This window comes from Myotis brandtii, unplaced genomic scaffold, assembly GCF_000412655.1.
Source record: "Myotis brandtii unplaced genomic scaffold, ASM41265v1 scaffold266, whole genome shotgun sequence".
In the NCBI taxonomy this organism is placed as follows: domain Eukaryota; kingdom Metazoa; phylum Chordata; class Mammalia; order Chiroptera; family Vespertilionidae; genus Myotis; species Myotis brandtii.
In genome coordinates this window covers 2,054,714-2,073,482 of record NW_005360124.1, presented here as the reverse complement: position 1 = coordinate 2,073,482, position 18,769 = coordinate 2,054,714, and the positions used below count along the sequence as shown (strand labels likewise).

Here is an 18,769-nt window from a genome sequence, read left to right as displayed (position 1 = left end):
TGCAAACAGCCATCAGCCCCTCACCCAGACTGGCCAGACACCCCAGCGGGGACCCCTACCCTGAAGGGGGTGTGGCCAGCCTGCAAACAGCCATCAGCCCCTCACCCGGGCTGGCCAGGCACCCCAGCAGGACCCCTCTCCCTAAAGGGGGTGTGGCCAGCCTGAAAATGGCCCTCAGCTCCTCACCCAGGCTGGCCAGGCACCCCAGTGCGGACCCCCACTCTGATCCGGGACACCCTTCGGAGCAAACCAGCCGGCCCCCACCCATGCACCAGGCCTCTATCCTATATAATAAAAGGGTAATATTCAAATTGACCCTAACAGCAGAATGACTGGTCACTATGACACACACTAACCACCAGGGGGCAGATGCTCAATGCAGGAGCTGCCCCCTGGTGGTCAGTGCGCTCCCACAGGGGGAGCTCTGCTCAGCCACAAGCCAGAATTATGGCTGCCAGTACAGCGGTGGTGGTGGGAGCCTCTCCCGTCTCCTCAGCAGTGCTAAGGATGTCCGACTGCAGCTTAGCCTGCTCCCTGCTGGCAAGTGGACATCCCCCGAGGGCTCCTGGGCTGCCAGAGAGATGTCTGACTGCCAGCTTAGGCCCAATCCCCCAGGGAGCAGGCCTAAGCCATCAGGTGGTCATCCCCCAAGGGGTCCCAGACTGCGAGAGGGCACAGGCCAGGCTGAGGGACCCCCCCCCCCATGAGTGCACAAATTTTTGTGCACCAGGCCTCTAGTTTTATGAATATTACCAGAAGCATGTTTGTACATGGAAGATGTAGGGCTGATTTTACATGTTAACATGGCTTGTAAGACATACATTTTATTCCAATCCTGGTGTCTCATGGTCAAGTAGTTGCTGTCAGTTCTAGGAGGACTAAATCTTAAGGTTGTAATTTGAATGCTTTCCTCCATTGCATGGCTACTGGCTATATCCTTCTCAACATCAGTCACTGTTTTCCCATTTTGCAAAAGATATAATGGGTAAGAGGGGCTGACTTGGTGCAGATTCATTGTTTATTTTTTAGAGTCTTTTGAAATGAAAATGCCAAGGAAACCCACTAATGACCACAGTTGAAAATACTCACTGTACATCCAGGAGACAGTCATATTGCTTTGTGATATAAAGGCAAACAATTGTTACAAGCTTGTGCTGTCCTTAGACCCAGAAAAAGAATTGGCAAATGTACACTTTCCTTCCTGCTTGAGCTTACAACAAAAAAATTTTTTATAAATAAGTAATGGGTTGTAGAAAGTAGCTATTCTCAGGACCAGGTGGTTCATTAGCACCATATGGCGTGCCTGTACCAGACATCTCTTTCTTAAATCCTATGTTCCTGCCTGCTTAAAATGTGAATGATTGCCTCCCCTTTTCCACTCCAGGACATTCAGGGGACTTTAATCCTTCCTGGCACACTGTGTCCTTCAGTACCTTCTTTAAAAGCATGCCTGATTTTGTAATTGTTCTGTAATTGGAAGTCAGCTTCACTGGACAAGTGCAGGTCTTAAGCCCTTCACAGTAGCCTATCAGCCTAAATAAACCACAGAAACATAAAAACAATTAGTTGGGCGTTTTTGCAAAATGAATGCATGTTAGTAATCAGTGTAGTTGCAGAGACTTTGCCACTCAGGTCTAACTGCTTGGATATGCTGACTCTACCAATGGGGGTTAGGGGGGATCAAAGAAAATTCTCCATGGTCCATGATTTCAATTTATTTTTGGCTGAGGCCCTAAGGCTTCTATAGGGTCAGAAAATTTGTTTATAACCATAGTTTCTGCATTGGGGAAAGAAATGCCATTTCTGCCCCCTTCTCCATTTGCTAACCAATTAGGAGAATAATAGGCAGTAGAGAAAACTTCCATCTTTATTGAAATTAGGAGACATTCATATCTGGACTTCTAATACTGTGTTTGAAAAGGGCTTTCTGATTAGTGAAAACTGTATCAGTGTAAACACAGACTCAGAGATAAGGCCGGGGGCTTCAAATTTCGTGGGCCTACAAGACAGAGTGCAGAGTTTTTCAAAATATAGGGTGCCCCAAAAAGTGTATACACACACTTTGAATAATTATAAAGCAGTGTCTATTAAAACACATTTTGTTTTCAAAATTGAGCTGTCAGGTGTTAAAGTATGTATATATTTTGGGGGGACACCCTATAGATATCACAGCTTTGGCTTAAAAAAGGTCCAGGTACCTAGGCTGACAGCCACATGTTGTCAGCACTGAGTGACCTCAGAGAACAACTGAGCAAGCACATAGGAAACACATGGACATACCATCTTAGGACACTGGGGGGTGGGGTGAAGGATAAACTGGGGGTGTGTGCAAACATCCCTTTAGCTTCTATGTCTGCTAAAGAAGAGTGAAGATGCCCTGGCTGCTTTAGCTTAATGGCTAGAGCATTGGCCTGAGGACTGGAGTGTCCTGGGTTTGATTCCGGTCAAGGGCACATGCCTGGGTTGTGGGCTCGGTCCCTAGTAGGGGGTGGGCAGGAGGCAGCCAATCAATGATTCTCTCTCATCATTGATGTTTCTATCTCTCTCTGTTTCTCCCTTCCTCTCTGAAATCAATAAAAATATATTTAAGAAGAAAGAGTATAGACTTTACCATGCACCACAAACCTCCATTAAGAGGTTTCACTGGGAGCATGTAGTTTGCTATCTCATTTATGTAGAATTGTATAAACACACACACACACACACACACACACAGTGGTGGGAAGGGAAGGACAGAGCTAGAACTATACATAATGACTTATAGGAATTTGCAAGGTTATATTACCAAGTGAAAAGAAGTTGAAGGTGATATGTAAATTGACTCATTCTATTTGTATAGAACCAACGTTCTTATATGTTTGGAGAAAGGTGCATATGGCAGTCAATTAACAATATTAGTCCCAGGGGTATGGTACTGGAAAGAGCTGGAGTCAACAGGGTGAGGAGAAAGGTGTGTGTGTATTCGGATAGTCCCAAACTTATGATTTTTTAACTTTATAATGGTGTGAAAGCAACTTACATTCAGTAGAAACTGTCCTGCAAATTTTGAATTTTGACCTTTTCCTGAGCTAGTAATATATGTTAAGATACTCTCTCTTGATGCTGGGCAGTGATAGTGAACCACAGCTCCTGGTCAGTCACACAATCTCAAGGGTAAACAACTGATACTCTACAGTGTACTGTGTTGCTACATTTTTAGATACTGTGTTTTGTATTTTTCCATCCTATCACGTCTACAAAATACCCGTCTGTGTCTTCTAGTTCTGGCGAGAAGGGGAAGGCAATTACTCTTGAGATGAAACTCAAGATGATTGTCCAGCTGTAGGCTAATGTAGGTGTTCTAAGCACATTTATGGTAGGCTAAGCTAAGCTATGATGTTTAGGTTAGGTGTATTAAATGGATTTTTGACTTACATTTTCAACTTCTAATGAGTTTATTGGGATGTAACACCATTGTAACATCATCATTTAAAACTTATATAATTTTAAAATTGGTATTACTTTTTATAATTTGAAAAAGAAAAATGCTTAACAAAAAACAGGGCAGTAATTGTTTTCCTTGAAATAATAATTTTAAAAAAGAGCTCAGAGAAGAGCTAAGAGCTACAAACATCCAAGGAATAGTATTGTAACAGACATAATTTGAAAAGTAGTTGGTCAGAGAGAGACACTAGAAACATCAAAGAGATTCTTTAAAATAAAGCAGAATATAAAAAAATGCAAAGAGTTAAAAAGGGAGAGAAAAATAATAGCCATAGCAGACAAAGGAGAACCAATATATGAATAATTGGCTTCCATGATACACTAAGCCAAAGGCTTTTATGAAGGCTGACACCAGAACATAAGAACAGAGGGAAAAGACATATAAATATGTTTCCATAAAATAAAGTCTATATACCAAAAGGGCACATTGAGTTCCAAAAAAATTTTGATACAAATGATTAATAACTAGAAATATCCTGGCATATTATGCTTCTGACATAAAGAGTTCTTTGGGTATTTAGCTTGCTTCTTCACCACCACCACCAGCACAAAAGAAAATCAACTATTTACACATAGATTTAAAAAAAAAAAAATTACTCTTTAACAAAAAGAAAAATATAAATAAATTACTTAAGGTATTTCAAAACCTTTTTTACATTCATTTTTTTGTGAGTCCAGACCTTAGTGTTTGTGTTTTCTCATTCAAAATGGTCTTTACGGTATGAAGAGCACTTGTGATGGCCCGGCTGGTGTGGCTCAGTGGTTGAGCATTGACCCAGGAACCAAGAGGTCACAGTTTGATTCCCAGCCAAGACGTATGCTGGGGTTCACTCCTGTTCTTCTTTCGAATTAAAGCTGATTCCATGATGGACATATCAATCTGTGGAGAATAGCTTTTTTTTCCTCTCTCCAAAGTAGAAAATTCAGCACCCATACTTAGTAACTGAACTCAGAATGCATTAGGGATCCAACTGCAGTTCAGTGATGATGGATTCAACAATTGGCAGCAGTTCTTCAGAGAATACAGGCTGTGGTTTCCTCCTGGGATGACCTCACCAGGACCATTGACAACAGTGCTAGTGGAAAGTGGAATGAAACAGTTAGTTGAGCCTTAGAAAACAGAAACAGTAGATGAGCAGAAGATGACACATCAGAAAAAAGCATAGGGGAGGAAGCTGATTTCCTCCCTCACATTCTGGTTAGGGTAGGTTAAAGACAGAGTCCCCGGAGAATTAGTTTTGACTCTCAAATCCTATTTGGCCTCAAAGATTTTCCCTATTTCCTCCAGAATAAACAAAGGGAGAATCAAATCAATCCTTATAGAACACTTACATATTAAGAAGGGCAGATGGGTGGGGATAATTGTTTTGTAAACAGAAACTGTACAGGACGGGGGTAGCTGGCATGGGCCCCTGGTGGCCCCTCATTCACTGTAGTTCGTCACCACGTTGTCAGGATAACCTGTGCTGCATGACCTCCTTCAAAGGGAGGCAGTACCTAGTAATGAAACTAGGATACTATTTAAGGGCATGGGTTCTGTGGCAGAAAGACCCAATTTTTCTTAGGTCTTTCTGTCTTGATTGTGCATGAACTCATTTTTCTTAGGCAAGTGACATAGCCTCTCCAAGCCTGATTTCATCCAACGCTTACCCAAGCAAGAGTGCCTAACTTAAACAGTGGTTTCGAAGTTCAAGTGAACTAATTCAGACACAGGGCCTAATACACAGCTGGGGGCGTATAAAATGCTTGAGCAGCACTGTTTAGTATTATGATTCCTAGCCTTAGCTGAGAAAAGTCAAAGTGAAAGGGGGTTAGAATTGTCACACACATTCTTATATTTAAAGTTAAGAGTTATGAAGATATAAAAATAAGTGAATGGGGTCTATAAGGGATATAAAGTAGTAATAATCAAGAATACAATACCTGCTCAATAGAGTCTGGCAACAAGATACCACAGAGGTTGTGTTTCGAGGTAAACTGGAGTTGAAGACTTTCTCTAAAATGTGGTGACAGTTGACATCTACAGGAGTGCCGGAGAGAATGCCTGGAAGTGGAACAGATGCCATTCAGTGTATTCATTAACAAAGCCGCTGAACTCTCCTTCGGTTCTTAGCTTCTCCATCGTGCCCCACACATTTCACTTTACAACATGCTTACAGGCAGCTCTGCCTCTCAACTTTCTGCAGCAGCACCTGCTGCATATGCAGGTTGGAAGCTCTGTCCCCCTGAAAGTTGCCATTCTATGGGCACAGGGAGACAGGACACAGAGGACAGGAGGTGGTACCTGCGACACAGGCTGTCATGAAGCAGGCTGTGGTCCCTGAAATCAGAGCTCTCATTGCCCCTGAGATGATGTCATCCTTTCTGGAAGGAGCCATGGATACTGGGAAACATAGAAGCAAGAATTAGAGATTATTGTCGAGACTATTGAGTAGAATTCCAAATTCCCAGCCTTTGAGAATTGTTCAGGGGTGGGGTCTCAGGTCAGCTAACTTAAAAAACAAAAAAGAAAACAAAAAACTAAGCTGGAAAATTCAAGATTCAAGAACTTAGTGATGAGCTCCACAACCAGAGTTCTCTGGTGTGTGAGGAAGGGACTAAGTTTGTCCACACAAAGAAACAAGTCCTCAGTTTCATCCAGAAGGCTCCTGGTATGTTGGGGGCATGGCAAGGCAGTTGCATTGCAAGGATGCATTCCCAATATTTGCAATCCATTCATCATCGTCATCTACTTCTATGCCCGTGCGAGAAATCACAATTTAATCATAGCATTTTCCCACTGAACTTCCACTGAACCCTTGCATCCTTCTCCAGGTGGCCATCATAAATCTCTGGGAACTGGCATGCAAAGTGAAACCTATGTGTCATCCTCAGGTAGAAAAGAACCTGTCCATTGGAGCAAATTCTTGCTCAAGTTAGCTTGGGTATACACAGGAAAACTGCATTGCAGAGCAGGGATAAAAAAATAGACTCCAAAAGATTTACTGCTATTGCAGGGCTTTTTTTTTTTTTCTAACACAAATAATGTCACAGAGCAAAATGGAGAGCTGAAGCATGTTTACATCACATCTATTGTTGAATAATATTCTTTCCACTTACTGAGTGCGCCAATCACTATTCCTAGGGAACTGATATTGGCAAAGCCACAGAGAGCATAAGTGGCAATGATCTCCGAACGAATCTGTAAATAAGCATAAACACACAGGTGTATATAAGGTGTGACCCAGCTTATAAATATGGCATCCTAACCAGGCTTCCTAGTGTGACTATGGAAACAGTATTGACAACTAAATGTGCGATGCATGGTGTCCAACACTTGTTGCTTCCTAGACACTTTTTTCCCATCTCCCCTTGAATTTTGAGGAAGGGAAAAGAGACTATGTGGATTCAGAGACTCTATAAAAGACTTGAGGTTTAAGGTCCCAGGTTCGATTCCGGTCAAGGGCATGTACCTTGGTTGCGGGCACATCCCCAGTGGGGAGTGTGCAGGAGGCAGCTGATCGATGTTTCTCTCTCATCGATGTTTCTAACTCTCTATCCCTCTCCCTTCCTTGTAAAAAATAATCAATAAAATATATTTTTTAAAAAAAAGACTTGAGGTTTGCTCTGGCTGGTGTGGCTCAGTTGGTTGAGCATCATCCCATGCACTGAAAGGTAGCCAGTTCGATTCCAGGTCAGGGCACATACCCAGGTTGTGGGTTTGATCCCTGGTTGGGGTGTGTATGGGAGGAGACCAATCAATGTTTCTCTCTCACATCAATATTTTCTCTCTCTAAAAATCAATAAAAAAGAGATTTTAAAAAGTTGTTTAAGAAAAAAAAAATTGAGGTTGGTAGTCTTGGCCTCTACAAATTGCTACTTTCTGCTTACAATGATAACTTCTAACATCAATATGACCAGGCCACCTACTATAATGTGCCAGGCACAGTACTAACTACTAATGATACAAAATTGGTCCCAGAAAATATCCACATTACATTTATTTGACAAAGGACTTATTCAGAATGTATAAAGAACTGTTATAACTCATTATGAGAAGACAAGCACCCAATTAAAAAAACAGATAAAGAGATTTCACAAAAGACATATGAATGGCCAATAAGCAGATGAGAAGATGTTCATCCTTACTCACCAGGAAATGCAAATTAAAACAGTGAGATACCACTGAGTCTACTAAAATGGCTAAGAAGGTGGACAATAGCAAATGTTGGTGAAGATGTGGAGCAATTGGAACTCTTTTTTTGGGGGGGGTGGTATTTATTTATTTATTTATTTTACTTAATTTTGTCTTTATTTTTTTTAAAATTTTGTTTTATTGCTTAAAGTATTACAAAGAGTATTACATATGTCTCCTTTTTTTTCCCCCTTGACATTCCCTGGCCTCCCCTACCCCCCAGTGTCTTGTGTCCATTGGTTATGCTATTATGCATGCATTCAAGTCCTTCGGTTGATCTCTTATCCTACCCTACCCCTCCCCGGGCTTTCCGCTGTAGTTTCACAGTCTGTTCAATGCTGCTCTTCCTCTGTATCTATTTTTGTTCATCAGTTTATAATGGTCTTTATTATCCATAAATGAGTGAGATCATGTGGTATTTTTCTTTCATTGACTGGCTTATTTCACTTAGCATAATGCTCTCCAGTTCCATCCATGCTGTTGCAAATGGTAAGAGTTCCTTCTTTTTTACAGCAGCATAAGCAATTGGAACTCTTGTACATCATTGGTGGGAGCGTAAGCTGACATAGCCTGTTTGTAAAATACAAACGTACTCAGCAGTTTCTTATCAAGTTAACGTAACATTGCTGTGTGACCAGAAATCCCACTCCTAGGAATTTTCCCAGGATAAGTAAATATGTATGTCCACAAGAAAACTGTTCATGAATACCTGTAGTAGCTTTATTCATAACAGCCCCAAGCTGGAAATAACTCAAATGTCCTTCAACAGGCAGATGGACAAACAAATTGTGGCTATCCATAAAATAGAATACTACTCTGCAACAAAAAGGAAAATAACTAATATATGCAACAACATGAATGCTAAGTGAATCCATTTATATGAAATTCTAAAATAAGCAAAAGTAATCGATAGTGAAAGAAAGGTCCTTGCTGCCCGGGACTGGGGAGGAGGGTTGTTGACTACAGTGGGACATGGGACACTTTCTAGGTGTGATGGAAATGTTCTATATCTTGCTTGTGGTCATGGTTACACAGGGGACACATTTGTCAAAACTCATGTACACCCAAAACGGGCCTTTTGGTATGTAAACTATATTTCAGTACAAAGAATGTGTTAAAATGAATTCTACTAGGCAAGAGGAAGCTCAGAGATACCTCAGGAGTTCCTCTCAGTATGGGTGTGGTGTGTGCTTGCTTTCCTTGCTTTGTTCCTCAGCTCTGAACATCCCATGGGAATATTAGGTGCCTGCTTAGAAGGGGGAGAGTGAACCTCTCACAGGGCAGTGAGATGATGGAAGGTGAATTTGTAAAACCATGAACATGGCCCTCCGCCTCTATTCTGAGAGTCAAGAGGGGTTGCTCTGGCCAGATAATTCTTTCTCAGACTGAGGGACCTGCTGTAGGAAGGAGGCTCAGAGATTCAGTGGACTTTGTTGTTCACCAGAGGTATACCCCCTCTGGTAAAGGCACCCCCACAAGGAGGCAATAATTTTCTTTTCCAAAATCCTGAAAAATCTATGATTTGGTTCAAAGAACAAACAAGGTCAATGCTACATTCAAAGTGGTGGTGCCTTTCCCCCCCTTTTCACTCACTAGATTTTTAAAAATACATATGTTTTCATTGATTTTAGAGAGAGAAAGAAAGGGAGAGGGAGAGAGAAACATCAATCAGTTGTCTCCTGCAAACACCCCAACTGCAGGATTAAGCCTGCAACTCAGGCCTGTGTTCTGACTGGGAATTGAACCAGCGACATTTTGGTGCATGGGATGATGCTCAAACAACTGAGCGACACTGGCCAGGGCACTAACTGGAAATTTTAAAAAAATATATATTTATTGATTTTTTACAGAGAGGAAGGGAGAGGGATAGAGAGTTAGAAACATCGATGAGAGAGAAACATCGATCAGTTGCCTCCTGCACATCCCCTACTGGGGATGTGCCTGCAACCAAGGTACATGCCCTTGACTGGAATCGAACCCGGGACCCTTCAGTCCGCAGGCTGACGCTCTATCCACTGAGTCAAAATGGTCAGGGCAACTGGAATTTTTAAAAGCTCACATTTAAGACTCAAGTGGTCATGGCAATTTTTGTTGATTATAAGGCCCCTCTTCTTGATCCTGGTTTCTGAGAACTCCTTTGTTGGTTGTCAATCAGTGTGCTTATAGCAGGCAGGAAAAAATATTTCAAGTATTCGAGCAGTCCAATGTTTCTGGACAAGCTCATTCGCATCCCCTGCTTTCTCTAGTGCTTTTCATTTAGTTCAGTCGTCTTAAAAAACGGGCCAGCCTATTAAGAGACCAGAGGGAGGGAAATGGCATAAAGGACTGAGACCCCTCTTTCCACTTTCTGGGGAGTTATGGGAACGGGGTACACAGATGTGGCCATGGAGGGTTGTATAATAAGAGGCTGGGATGATTGCATTTTGCCTTTTCCCATAAATGTGCAAGATTACATGATGGAATGGGCTGCATGTACTAGGAAATTAATAATAGATCCTACGGCTCTCCTTGCAAAGATGCCATATGTACAAGGACATTCATTGCAGCATTACCTCCAACAGCAAAAAATTGGTAATATTGTTCATCAGCAAGGGACTGGTTACAATAAATTGCAATGTGCCTGTACAATAGAATACCATGTCACAGACAATGATATGGAAAGGCATCTGAAATATGTCATTACGTGCGATGAGCAAGGCTAAGAACAGAGAGCCTAATACGGTACAGGGAGAGGGGCTGGGGGCAGAGAATAGGGAGAATGACTTACTTTTCCCTCTACATCATTTTGTACCCTTTGAATTCTGTACCACAGTTTGTATTACATGTAAGCAAACATGCAAGACATATGGTTAAGAAAGAGAACATGATTGAGAAATAAAGAGCTCATTCTGTGTATGTGGGTGCTGCATACATGTTCTGATCTCTTAAATGGAGATCAGCAGTGGCCATAATTCAAAGGATTACATTGGGTTTTTGCCTCTTGCATCCAGATCTCACACTCCAGCTACAGTTACAGGGTACCTTTCCTAGGAGATTGTTGTCCCTCCCCCGAAACACACACTTCTTGGTTAGTAAACAAGAACTTGCAGGGACTCATCCCCATTTTGTTGATTGGAAATAAGATCTGGAAAATAAAAAAGTGCTTTTCCCATCACGACTCAACATTAGTAGAAGACAGTGAGCTCATATTTCCAAATGTCCTTTGTGTGCCTGCCTCTGGTTGGACTCACCCCCAACCCAAATCAGCTCTATTGTTCTTTCCTCGATCCCCTTAATAACCTGTTGGCAAACCTGCTCAGCATTGCCAGAACTGTGAGCTTGCTGTGCTCATTAATAGAACCACTTTCTCCTGGCAGCTGGCAGCTGGGGATGGAAAACATTTCACTTCATCTAGACCAGTGGTTCTCAACCTTGGCTGCACATTAGAATCACCTGGGAATCTTTTTTTAAAATCCTGATTTCTGGGCCTCATCCTCCGGAAATTCTGTTTCTTTGTTATGGGGTGAGGCCACAACATTAGTAACTAAGAAACAGAATTTCCAGAGGATGAGGCCCAGAAATCAGGATTTTAAAAAAAGATTCCCAGGTGATTCTAATGTGCAGCCAAGGTTGAGAACCACTGGTCTAGATGAAGTGAAATGTTTTCCATCCCCAGCTGCCAGCTGCCAGGAGAAAGTGGTTCTATTAATGAGCACAGCAAGCTCACAGTTCTGGCAATGCTGAGCAGGTTTGCCAACAGGTTATTAAGGGGATCGAGGAAAGAACAATAGAGCTGATTTGGGTTGGGGGTGAGTCCAACCAGAGGCAGGCACACAAAGGACATTTGGAAATATGAGCTCACTGTCTTCTACTAATGTTGAGTCGTGATGGGAAAAGCACTTTTTTATTTTCCAGATCTTATTTCCAATCAACAAAATGGGGATGAGTCCCTGCAAGTTCTTGTTTACTAACCAAGAAGTGTGTGTTTCGGGGGAGGGACAACAATCTCCTAGGAAAGGTACCCTGTAACTGTAGCTGGAGTGTGAGATCTGGATGCACTAGAAAGTAAAAGTTGGAGACTCAACTGCAAAAATGGCCTGAATAATGGCCTCTCCTGAGTTCTCTTATCCCATCCAGGGCCAAGCAGACATCAGCATCTCCTTGCAGCCTATTGACTTTGTTCTGACATAGTTATGGGATACTTGTCTCAGAGGTTCTGATCACAGACCCTGACCTTCTCTTCTCTCATCCACTTGGAGGGTGGCAATGTGCCTAGGATGTCCAGGCACTATGTTGTGGTTTCTCAGAGTTCATAGAATTGCTTAAGCTGGAAGGAAGGGACCTTCAAGATTATTAGACTATGAGCCGCATTAGGGCTTAGGCCTCATCACTTGTTCAGTGCTGTGGCCTCAGTACCTAAGTATGTTGTACATAGAAGGTATTCAATAAGTATTTGCTGATTGATTAATTTCAGTCCCAGCTCCATAGTGCTCAAAAGTAAATGATCACAGTGATAAGGATTAGTTGTGTTTCTCTGTACACACACACACACACACACACACACACACACACACTGATTAACTCAACATAACTGAAAATTATGAGGTGCTAAGTACACAATGAGCTCCATGAGACCAGAGATTTTGGTTTGTTTTGTTTTCTTGATGCATCCCAAGTGCCTGCCATGCTGTCTGACACACAGAGGCACCAGTAACTATCTGATGAATGTATGTACATGATGAAAAGGTGCACTGAACATCAAAAGATTTACTCACCGACATATATTGCTGCACACCATTCACAAATTTGGGTCCTGCCTCTTTCCTTAAATTGATCAATTTTGAGAGATGCTCATAAGCCACAAATTCATTGAAGAATGTCTTATAACCTAAGAGTTTGGCAACCATAAAGCTGTCCTGCCAGTCCACTCCCATCATGAAGGAGAAGGGCATGAAGATGTAGGAGCATATTAGCTACAGAAACCAAAAACAGATACTTTATTAGAATGGTGATTAGCTTCTGCCTCAACCTACATACAAGATTGTTCCTGCCCCTTCTGTGTTTCCTTGAGGCATAAAAATCCCTTCACACACCCTTGCCCATCTTTATCCATTAGGAATCAGGGTTGGAATTGGTCATTTGAAGCAATCTGGATTCTTGGGATGGGGTCAGGAGAGAATGACTGAATATTGGAGGGGAGGAGGACGTTAAGAGAGGGAAGAGAGGGTGAGAAGATGGGGGTTACATGGTAAGTGCGTACATTAGGTAAGAGTGTGCTATAGGCATTAGGGAAAACTGTTCAGAAACCTTTTCTTAGTTTTAAGAAAGATAGGCAGAAATAAAATGGAGGAGAAACATAGTAGAATTATACCTCGAAACTTAGTTGTGGGTAGTCGAGCATGTTTCCGAACCAGGACAGCGCTGAGTTCATAAAAGACAACAAGGCTATGAAGGCAATCAGATTCACAGCGATGTTTGCCACCAGGGAGATGGATGCGGAGGCTCCCTGCGTTGCGGCTTCTAGGAGATTCCTTGAATCACTTTATCAAAAAATAGTAATCCCAGAATTACCAATGAGTTTTCTGCGGATGGATATCACATGTGTGGGAATGGCCTAATCAAAGCTCATTTGGGTGGAGAGACCAGCTCTCAGGCCCATGTCTGAGTCAAAATACTCACCTGAATTCTATGAAATCATGGTGGCAGAGTGTAGGTGATGGGTATGTGTTATATTACTCTTTTCATATGGAGTTATTATAATATAAAAATTAGGAAAAGATAAAACTTTAGGTTTTAAAAATTATCTCTAATTAAAAATAGCTATCAGAGGATATTTAGAAAATATTCATTATGTAAGAACTAACAGTTCAAGGAAGGTCTGAATGTCCATAACCTCACTTAAGAAATGGAACGTGACTATCACCTTTGAGTCTCACCTTCCTGCCCCCCAGTGCTCTTTCTTACTCTCATTTTCTTCTCTCTAATCTCAGAAGTACCTGGCTCCCTTAAAATTTGCTTATCATTCTCTTTCTTTTCAATTTTCCTACTTGTCTGTATCCCTAAATAATATGCTGTGTAGGTTTACACATTTGCTAACTTTATAAGTGGAATCACACATATTTCATATATACATTCAACAACTTGCTTTTCACTCATGGTTAGGACTTTCCCTATAATACAAAGGATGAATCTCAAAAACATGTTGGTTAATTCTGTGATTTCATGAAACACTCTTGAACATCCTAAATCCCTTAGTCTCTTCCACCTTTCTTTTCTTTTCCACAGAGCCAAAGAAAATGAACCAATGAGGGGCTAAGGATTATTATATCACACTGTCTCTTCCCTATCTATATATATAAAAGCCTAAGCGACCGAAAGACTGAACAACCAGTTGCTATGACGCGCACTGTCCACCAAGGGGCAGATCCTCAATGCAGGTGCTGCCCCCTGGTGGTCAGTGTGCTCCCACAGCCAACCTCCTGCAGCCAGCCAACCTCCCACAGTCCCTCCCCCTGGCCTGCCGCCCCAATGGGCCCCGATTGCCGGCCAGGCCTAGGGACCCCACTCGTGCATGAATTCGTGCACCAGGCCTCTAGTTATATAATAAACTTCTAGAAGTGATTATCTTATGGCTTTCCAATGGTCTTAAGCTCAATGAACACCATACTATATTTAAAGTGAAATATCTACATTTAACAGTCAAGGAATTGTACTGACATTCAGGTATTTAGAAAGATTTTCCTCCAGTGTGAAAACAAGATTTTTTGGGGTGAAGTCTAAATAGCCACTGGGAAATTAAATTTGTTTTACTACCATAATTCACTGTGCTCTCTGATGATCACCTTGAATTTGGACCTCCCTCCCCCTCTGGTTGTGTAGTGATGAACTAGGTGAACGTGTTCCACTTACCCAGTTTCCATTTTCATGGCATTCTTGAGGGTTATTTTAGGTGTTTCTGTCTCAGGCCAAAAGAGTTTAGCAACAGCCAGTGAGGCAGGTGCTGACATAACTGAAGCCGTCAACAAATGGGTGGGTGAAACCTGTGATTTCAGGAGAAAAAAGGCCAACTTAGGTATAGCTCTTCTGTTGTGTTCAGAATAAAGGTCCCAAAAGTCTTCCAAGGGAAAAGATGGGCAGGAATTGATTCTATGTCAGAAAACAATATTTCTTTGGAGGCTTGGGAGAGCTTACTTAGCCAAATCGGCATCACCTTGAGAGTCAGAGGGAGAAGAGAGGAATTTGTGTGAATTAATCACATCCTTGAGGAGAAGTACAAACAACTCAGATAATTTCAGAAGAGGATTAATCTTGCACTGTAGGAACTTTCAAAGAAGCTCCTCCACCTCTCTGTTGTCCTTTGGAATGTTCAAAGCCCATTCATTATGTCATCAATTTAGATAGGGGCTACCTGTGGGGTACAGGCATGGATGCACCCCTCTCCATCTTTCCTCTGCTATCCTGAAATCCTTTGAGTCTTTACATAATATTAATTTACCCAGAATCCCTTTAATCTGTAAACTATTTCTGTTTTCCTCACTGCTGGTCTACTTAAACTCTTTCCCCTTTCCTCCCTGTCACCCTAATTGTTTCTGCATTCTCACTTATAGTTTCAGAATTCTAGAATCAGCACCTCTCTCCCTACTCCCAACTGGAGATCTGGTCAAACTGCTATTCCTGAGGTTTCCTTGCTCCTTTTCTTCTTCCCTCTTTTTATTGACTGGCTTTCCAAGGCCCAGACGTAGTCCTGGAATGAAACACATCTGTCTTGTGAGAATTCCTAATCACTGGTTCACACAGCTGGTGTGTTATTCCATTTCTCCAATACGGGTTCCATCTATGTGCAGCTCTGTGCACCCGTTATCATAACATTCTCCAGCCCCATACCATAGGCCACCAGCTCTCAACTGGGCTGTACATTGGAATCTGGGGAGTTTAAAAAAAATATTGATTCCTGGGTCTCATCCCAAGAGATTCAGGTTTAATTACTCTGGGTTATGGGTTTGGGCATGAGGGCTTCTAAAAGCTCCTTGGTGATTCTAATGTATGGTAAGGTTTGAGAACCACTGCTCTAGGCCAGAGGTCAGACAGCATTTTCTGTAAAGGGCGATGGAGTAAACAATTTTGGCCTTGGGGGCCACAACTATTCAATGCTATAGCATGAAAGCTGCTGTACAGAAATGAATGGGAGTAGCTGGTTTCTAATAAAACTTCAATTTTATTAGAAAAAAAGGGAGTGATCTAGATTTGGCTCATGAGCCCTAGTTTGCTGACCCTGGTCTAGATCGCCTCTGCTAATGTCAGACTAGTTTAATTTTTAATCTAATTTAAATTTTCAGCAAAAGTAACCTCATAATATGATTTCATTCTATTATGGGTGGATATAATTCACATTTAGGTGACAAGGATATGAAAGTGAAACCCCCAAAAGGTCACTCCATTCAAATGCCAAAGGAATTGTGACCAACTATACAGCAAAAAGGATACTCTTTTGGTCTCCTTATCCAGCAGCAATGGGAAAAAGAAAAGAAAAGAAATAATAATAGCAAAGAAAGACGAGGTTGTATTTCCATAAGTCAATCCCCAAATATTCTTACCCCGAAAGAAATGTATGCTCCCAAGACACTTCCGGCAATGGTAGCGTACCCAGCGGTCATAATTGCGTGGAGTTCGGACTTGGTGATGTATGGTAAGTACGGTCGGACCAGCAGTGGGGACTCTGACTGGAAAGAAAGTGTGGCCAGATTAAACATTCCCTTTGAAATTTTGGGACTTTATGACAACCTACTGACATTTCTATTCTCTAAATGCAGTATTTCTAAGAGCGGACCTCAGACCAGCTCTATCAGCAGCACGTGGGAACTTTGTAGACATGCTGAATCAGAGGCTCTGGGGGTGGGGCCAGCACCCCGTTTTAATAAGGCTTCCAGGTGCTCTGGTGCATGCTGAGTTTGAGGACCCCCACCATAGGTGTCTGGCTTATTTGGACTCTAGGGCAGTGCACTTACAGGATAGTCATGTGTTGTTTGCAAAGCTTGCAAGGCCAATTCACCTAAGGCCCCCACCTAGCCTAGCACTGAATTCTGCTGGCTGTGTACACTTTTCAAAGGTGGGAACATCATTGGCCAAATAACTCTACCCAGTGGTCTGGCCTTGTGATTCCCAAGCTTCTGTAACTTCCCATCTTCCAGCTTCATGCGACAGACCCTAAGTCACTTTGCTAATACCACAGGGAAATAGAAACACAAGTATAAAAAAAAATACCAACAATAACAAGGACAGGGGCCCACAGGCCCTTTTCTCATTGAGAATCAGAGACACCCCTCTTCCTCTTGGGCGGAAAGGAATTGGAGAGAGTGTAGTTGTAAAGGCTTGAGTCCCATTAAGGAGAGCCGGTGCCTGCAGCGTGGGGCTCTCCATAAATAATAGCTGTACTTTTAGCATATTAAGTACCAAATTGAGCACCACAGAAGCATGTGTGCAATTTTACAATTTTCCCCTCATTATTTCTAATTGTTTGAAAAGATTGAATGTGTTGAGCTCCAATTTATGGACTAAATTGAAACTCAGTACATGAGTCCTCTTACCCTGCAGGTAGGAGTAATCAACTCAAGATGGTGCCCTAATTAGTCCTGAGAGAGTTTATGACTATAATTATAATAATTTCAATTCCTACGGAAGGAATATGGGCCCCGCTCTAAAGACTCTGCTCCCAGCTAGCAAGCTGGGCTTACCAATAAGGCCCAGTCTGCCTGGAGTAGTTGTAAGCCTAGGATTTGGGCCGTGTGCTTTCCTGGCTGACTTGATTTTCACTTCAAATCCAGTTTCCTGGGGCAGCCCTGACAGCAAGCATTCATACTGGGTTTCTGTGGTGTGTGATGCCATTCTGCCTGGAGCTATGTATCTGAATGATGAGATAATCATTACCATTTCTTATGTGTCCACCCCTCAGGAATGCTGCTGTTTTGAGGGATATCTGTTGGCACTTTTTTTTTTCTTTCTTAAAGGGATGTCAAGCAAAGAGACACTTTGCCTGATGGGTGAGAGATAAAAATGCTTTTGTTCATCAACATTTTTCTTCAGGCTCAGCAAAGATAGTGTTGGCCAGTTCAGAAAAGGGAGAATGAGCTCGAGTATTCATACAGCTGCCTGGTTGTTGGTTGAAAGCCTTTCTTGGTCTCCTTCATTACCACAAGCACTCTACTAGGGATGCTTGGGCACGTTAGCAGCTTCGAGATACATGGTGAGTTCCCTTCGAGGGGATGAGCTGCTAGCCTCAGAATGGTGAGCCAGAGACCTCACCAGTTCAAAAACTCAGAAAAGATGTACTGAGAAGCTGTACACAAGAAGCCTGATGTTTTTGGTAAATGAGTCAGTCTTTCTTCCTGTCCATGAACGTTCAAAAACCGAAATACTATATTAGTGCACCCAGACTCTTGGAATGGATTTCAACTCCTCCTCCCCCTCTTGCTCTCATTTTTTTTTCCTCTTTCTCTGGAACCCTGGACATTGTCAATACTGACTGTTTTCTATTTTGACACTTCCCCTTGCACTGAAAGAAATAACATAGTTCTTTTAAAATCCTACTTTCTGGGAAGAGTATCCATTTGAGCAGATGTTTTGTTTTATTTTTTAACATTACAACTTACCTGTCCGACAAATATATTTCCAGCAGCAACTACAGATTCAATAGGAGATGATCCCATAGTAACTAGCATTATCCATCCAACCTAAATGGGAAAAGTCAATGAAGAACTATTTGTATATACACAAAATGTCAAAGTAGGGATAAGAATCTTTAAGCTGGAGCAAAATGCTGTGACCTTCAATTGTGGGCATGTGAGTATATCATATCTAGTCCAGAGCAGGCTGATCAAATCCTCCTGTTTGAGTCATAAGTTTGAGTCACTGTATATACTTTGAACATTATACAAATGAATTTCTGTTGAAATAGTGTAAACAGTCATGCTGGCTTTACTGTGTTCCAAGCACTGTGTTAAACTCTTTGTCCGAATAATGCATTTAATCCTCATAATAACCCTTTGAGGGAGGTCCCATAATTATACCCATTTTATTTATTTTAATTTTATTTTTTTGTTAATCCTCACCTAAGGGTATTTTTTCCTTTATTTCTTT

General features: G+C 41.9%; 1 protein-coding gene across 1 annotated transcript in view; it reads right to left on the bottom strand.

The window, feature by feature from the left end:
- Nucleotides 1-3,941: 3,941 nt before the first annotated feature.
- The window catches only part of SLC28A3 (solute carrier family 28 (concentrative nucleoside transporter), member 3), a 54,334-nt gene continuing 39,506 nt past the window's right edge, over nt 3,942-18,769 (bottom strand). Inside the window, exons 10-18 of the mRNA XM_005868335.2 lie at nt 18,283-18,363; nt 16,231-16,356; nt 14,546-14,676; nt 13,008-13,176; nt 12,412-12,609; nt 6,583-6,664; nt 5,768-5,866; nt 5,407-5,527; nt 3,942-4,559 (exon numbers count right to left, since the gene is read on the bottom strand). Coding sequence (XP_005868397.1) covers nt 4,433-4,559; nt 5,407-5,527; nt 5,768-5,866; nt 6,583-6,664; nt 12,412-12,609; nt 13,008-13,176; nt 14,546-14,676; nt 16,231-16,356; nt 18,283-18,363 — 1,134 coding nt within the window. The 3' untranslated portion in view covers nt 3,942-4,432. The remainder of the gene's footprint in view (nt 4,560-5,406; nt 5,528-5,767; nt 5,867-6,582; nt 6,665-12,411; nt 12,610-13,007; nt 13,177-14,545; nt 14,677-16,230; nt 16,357-18,282; nt 18,364-18,769) is intronic.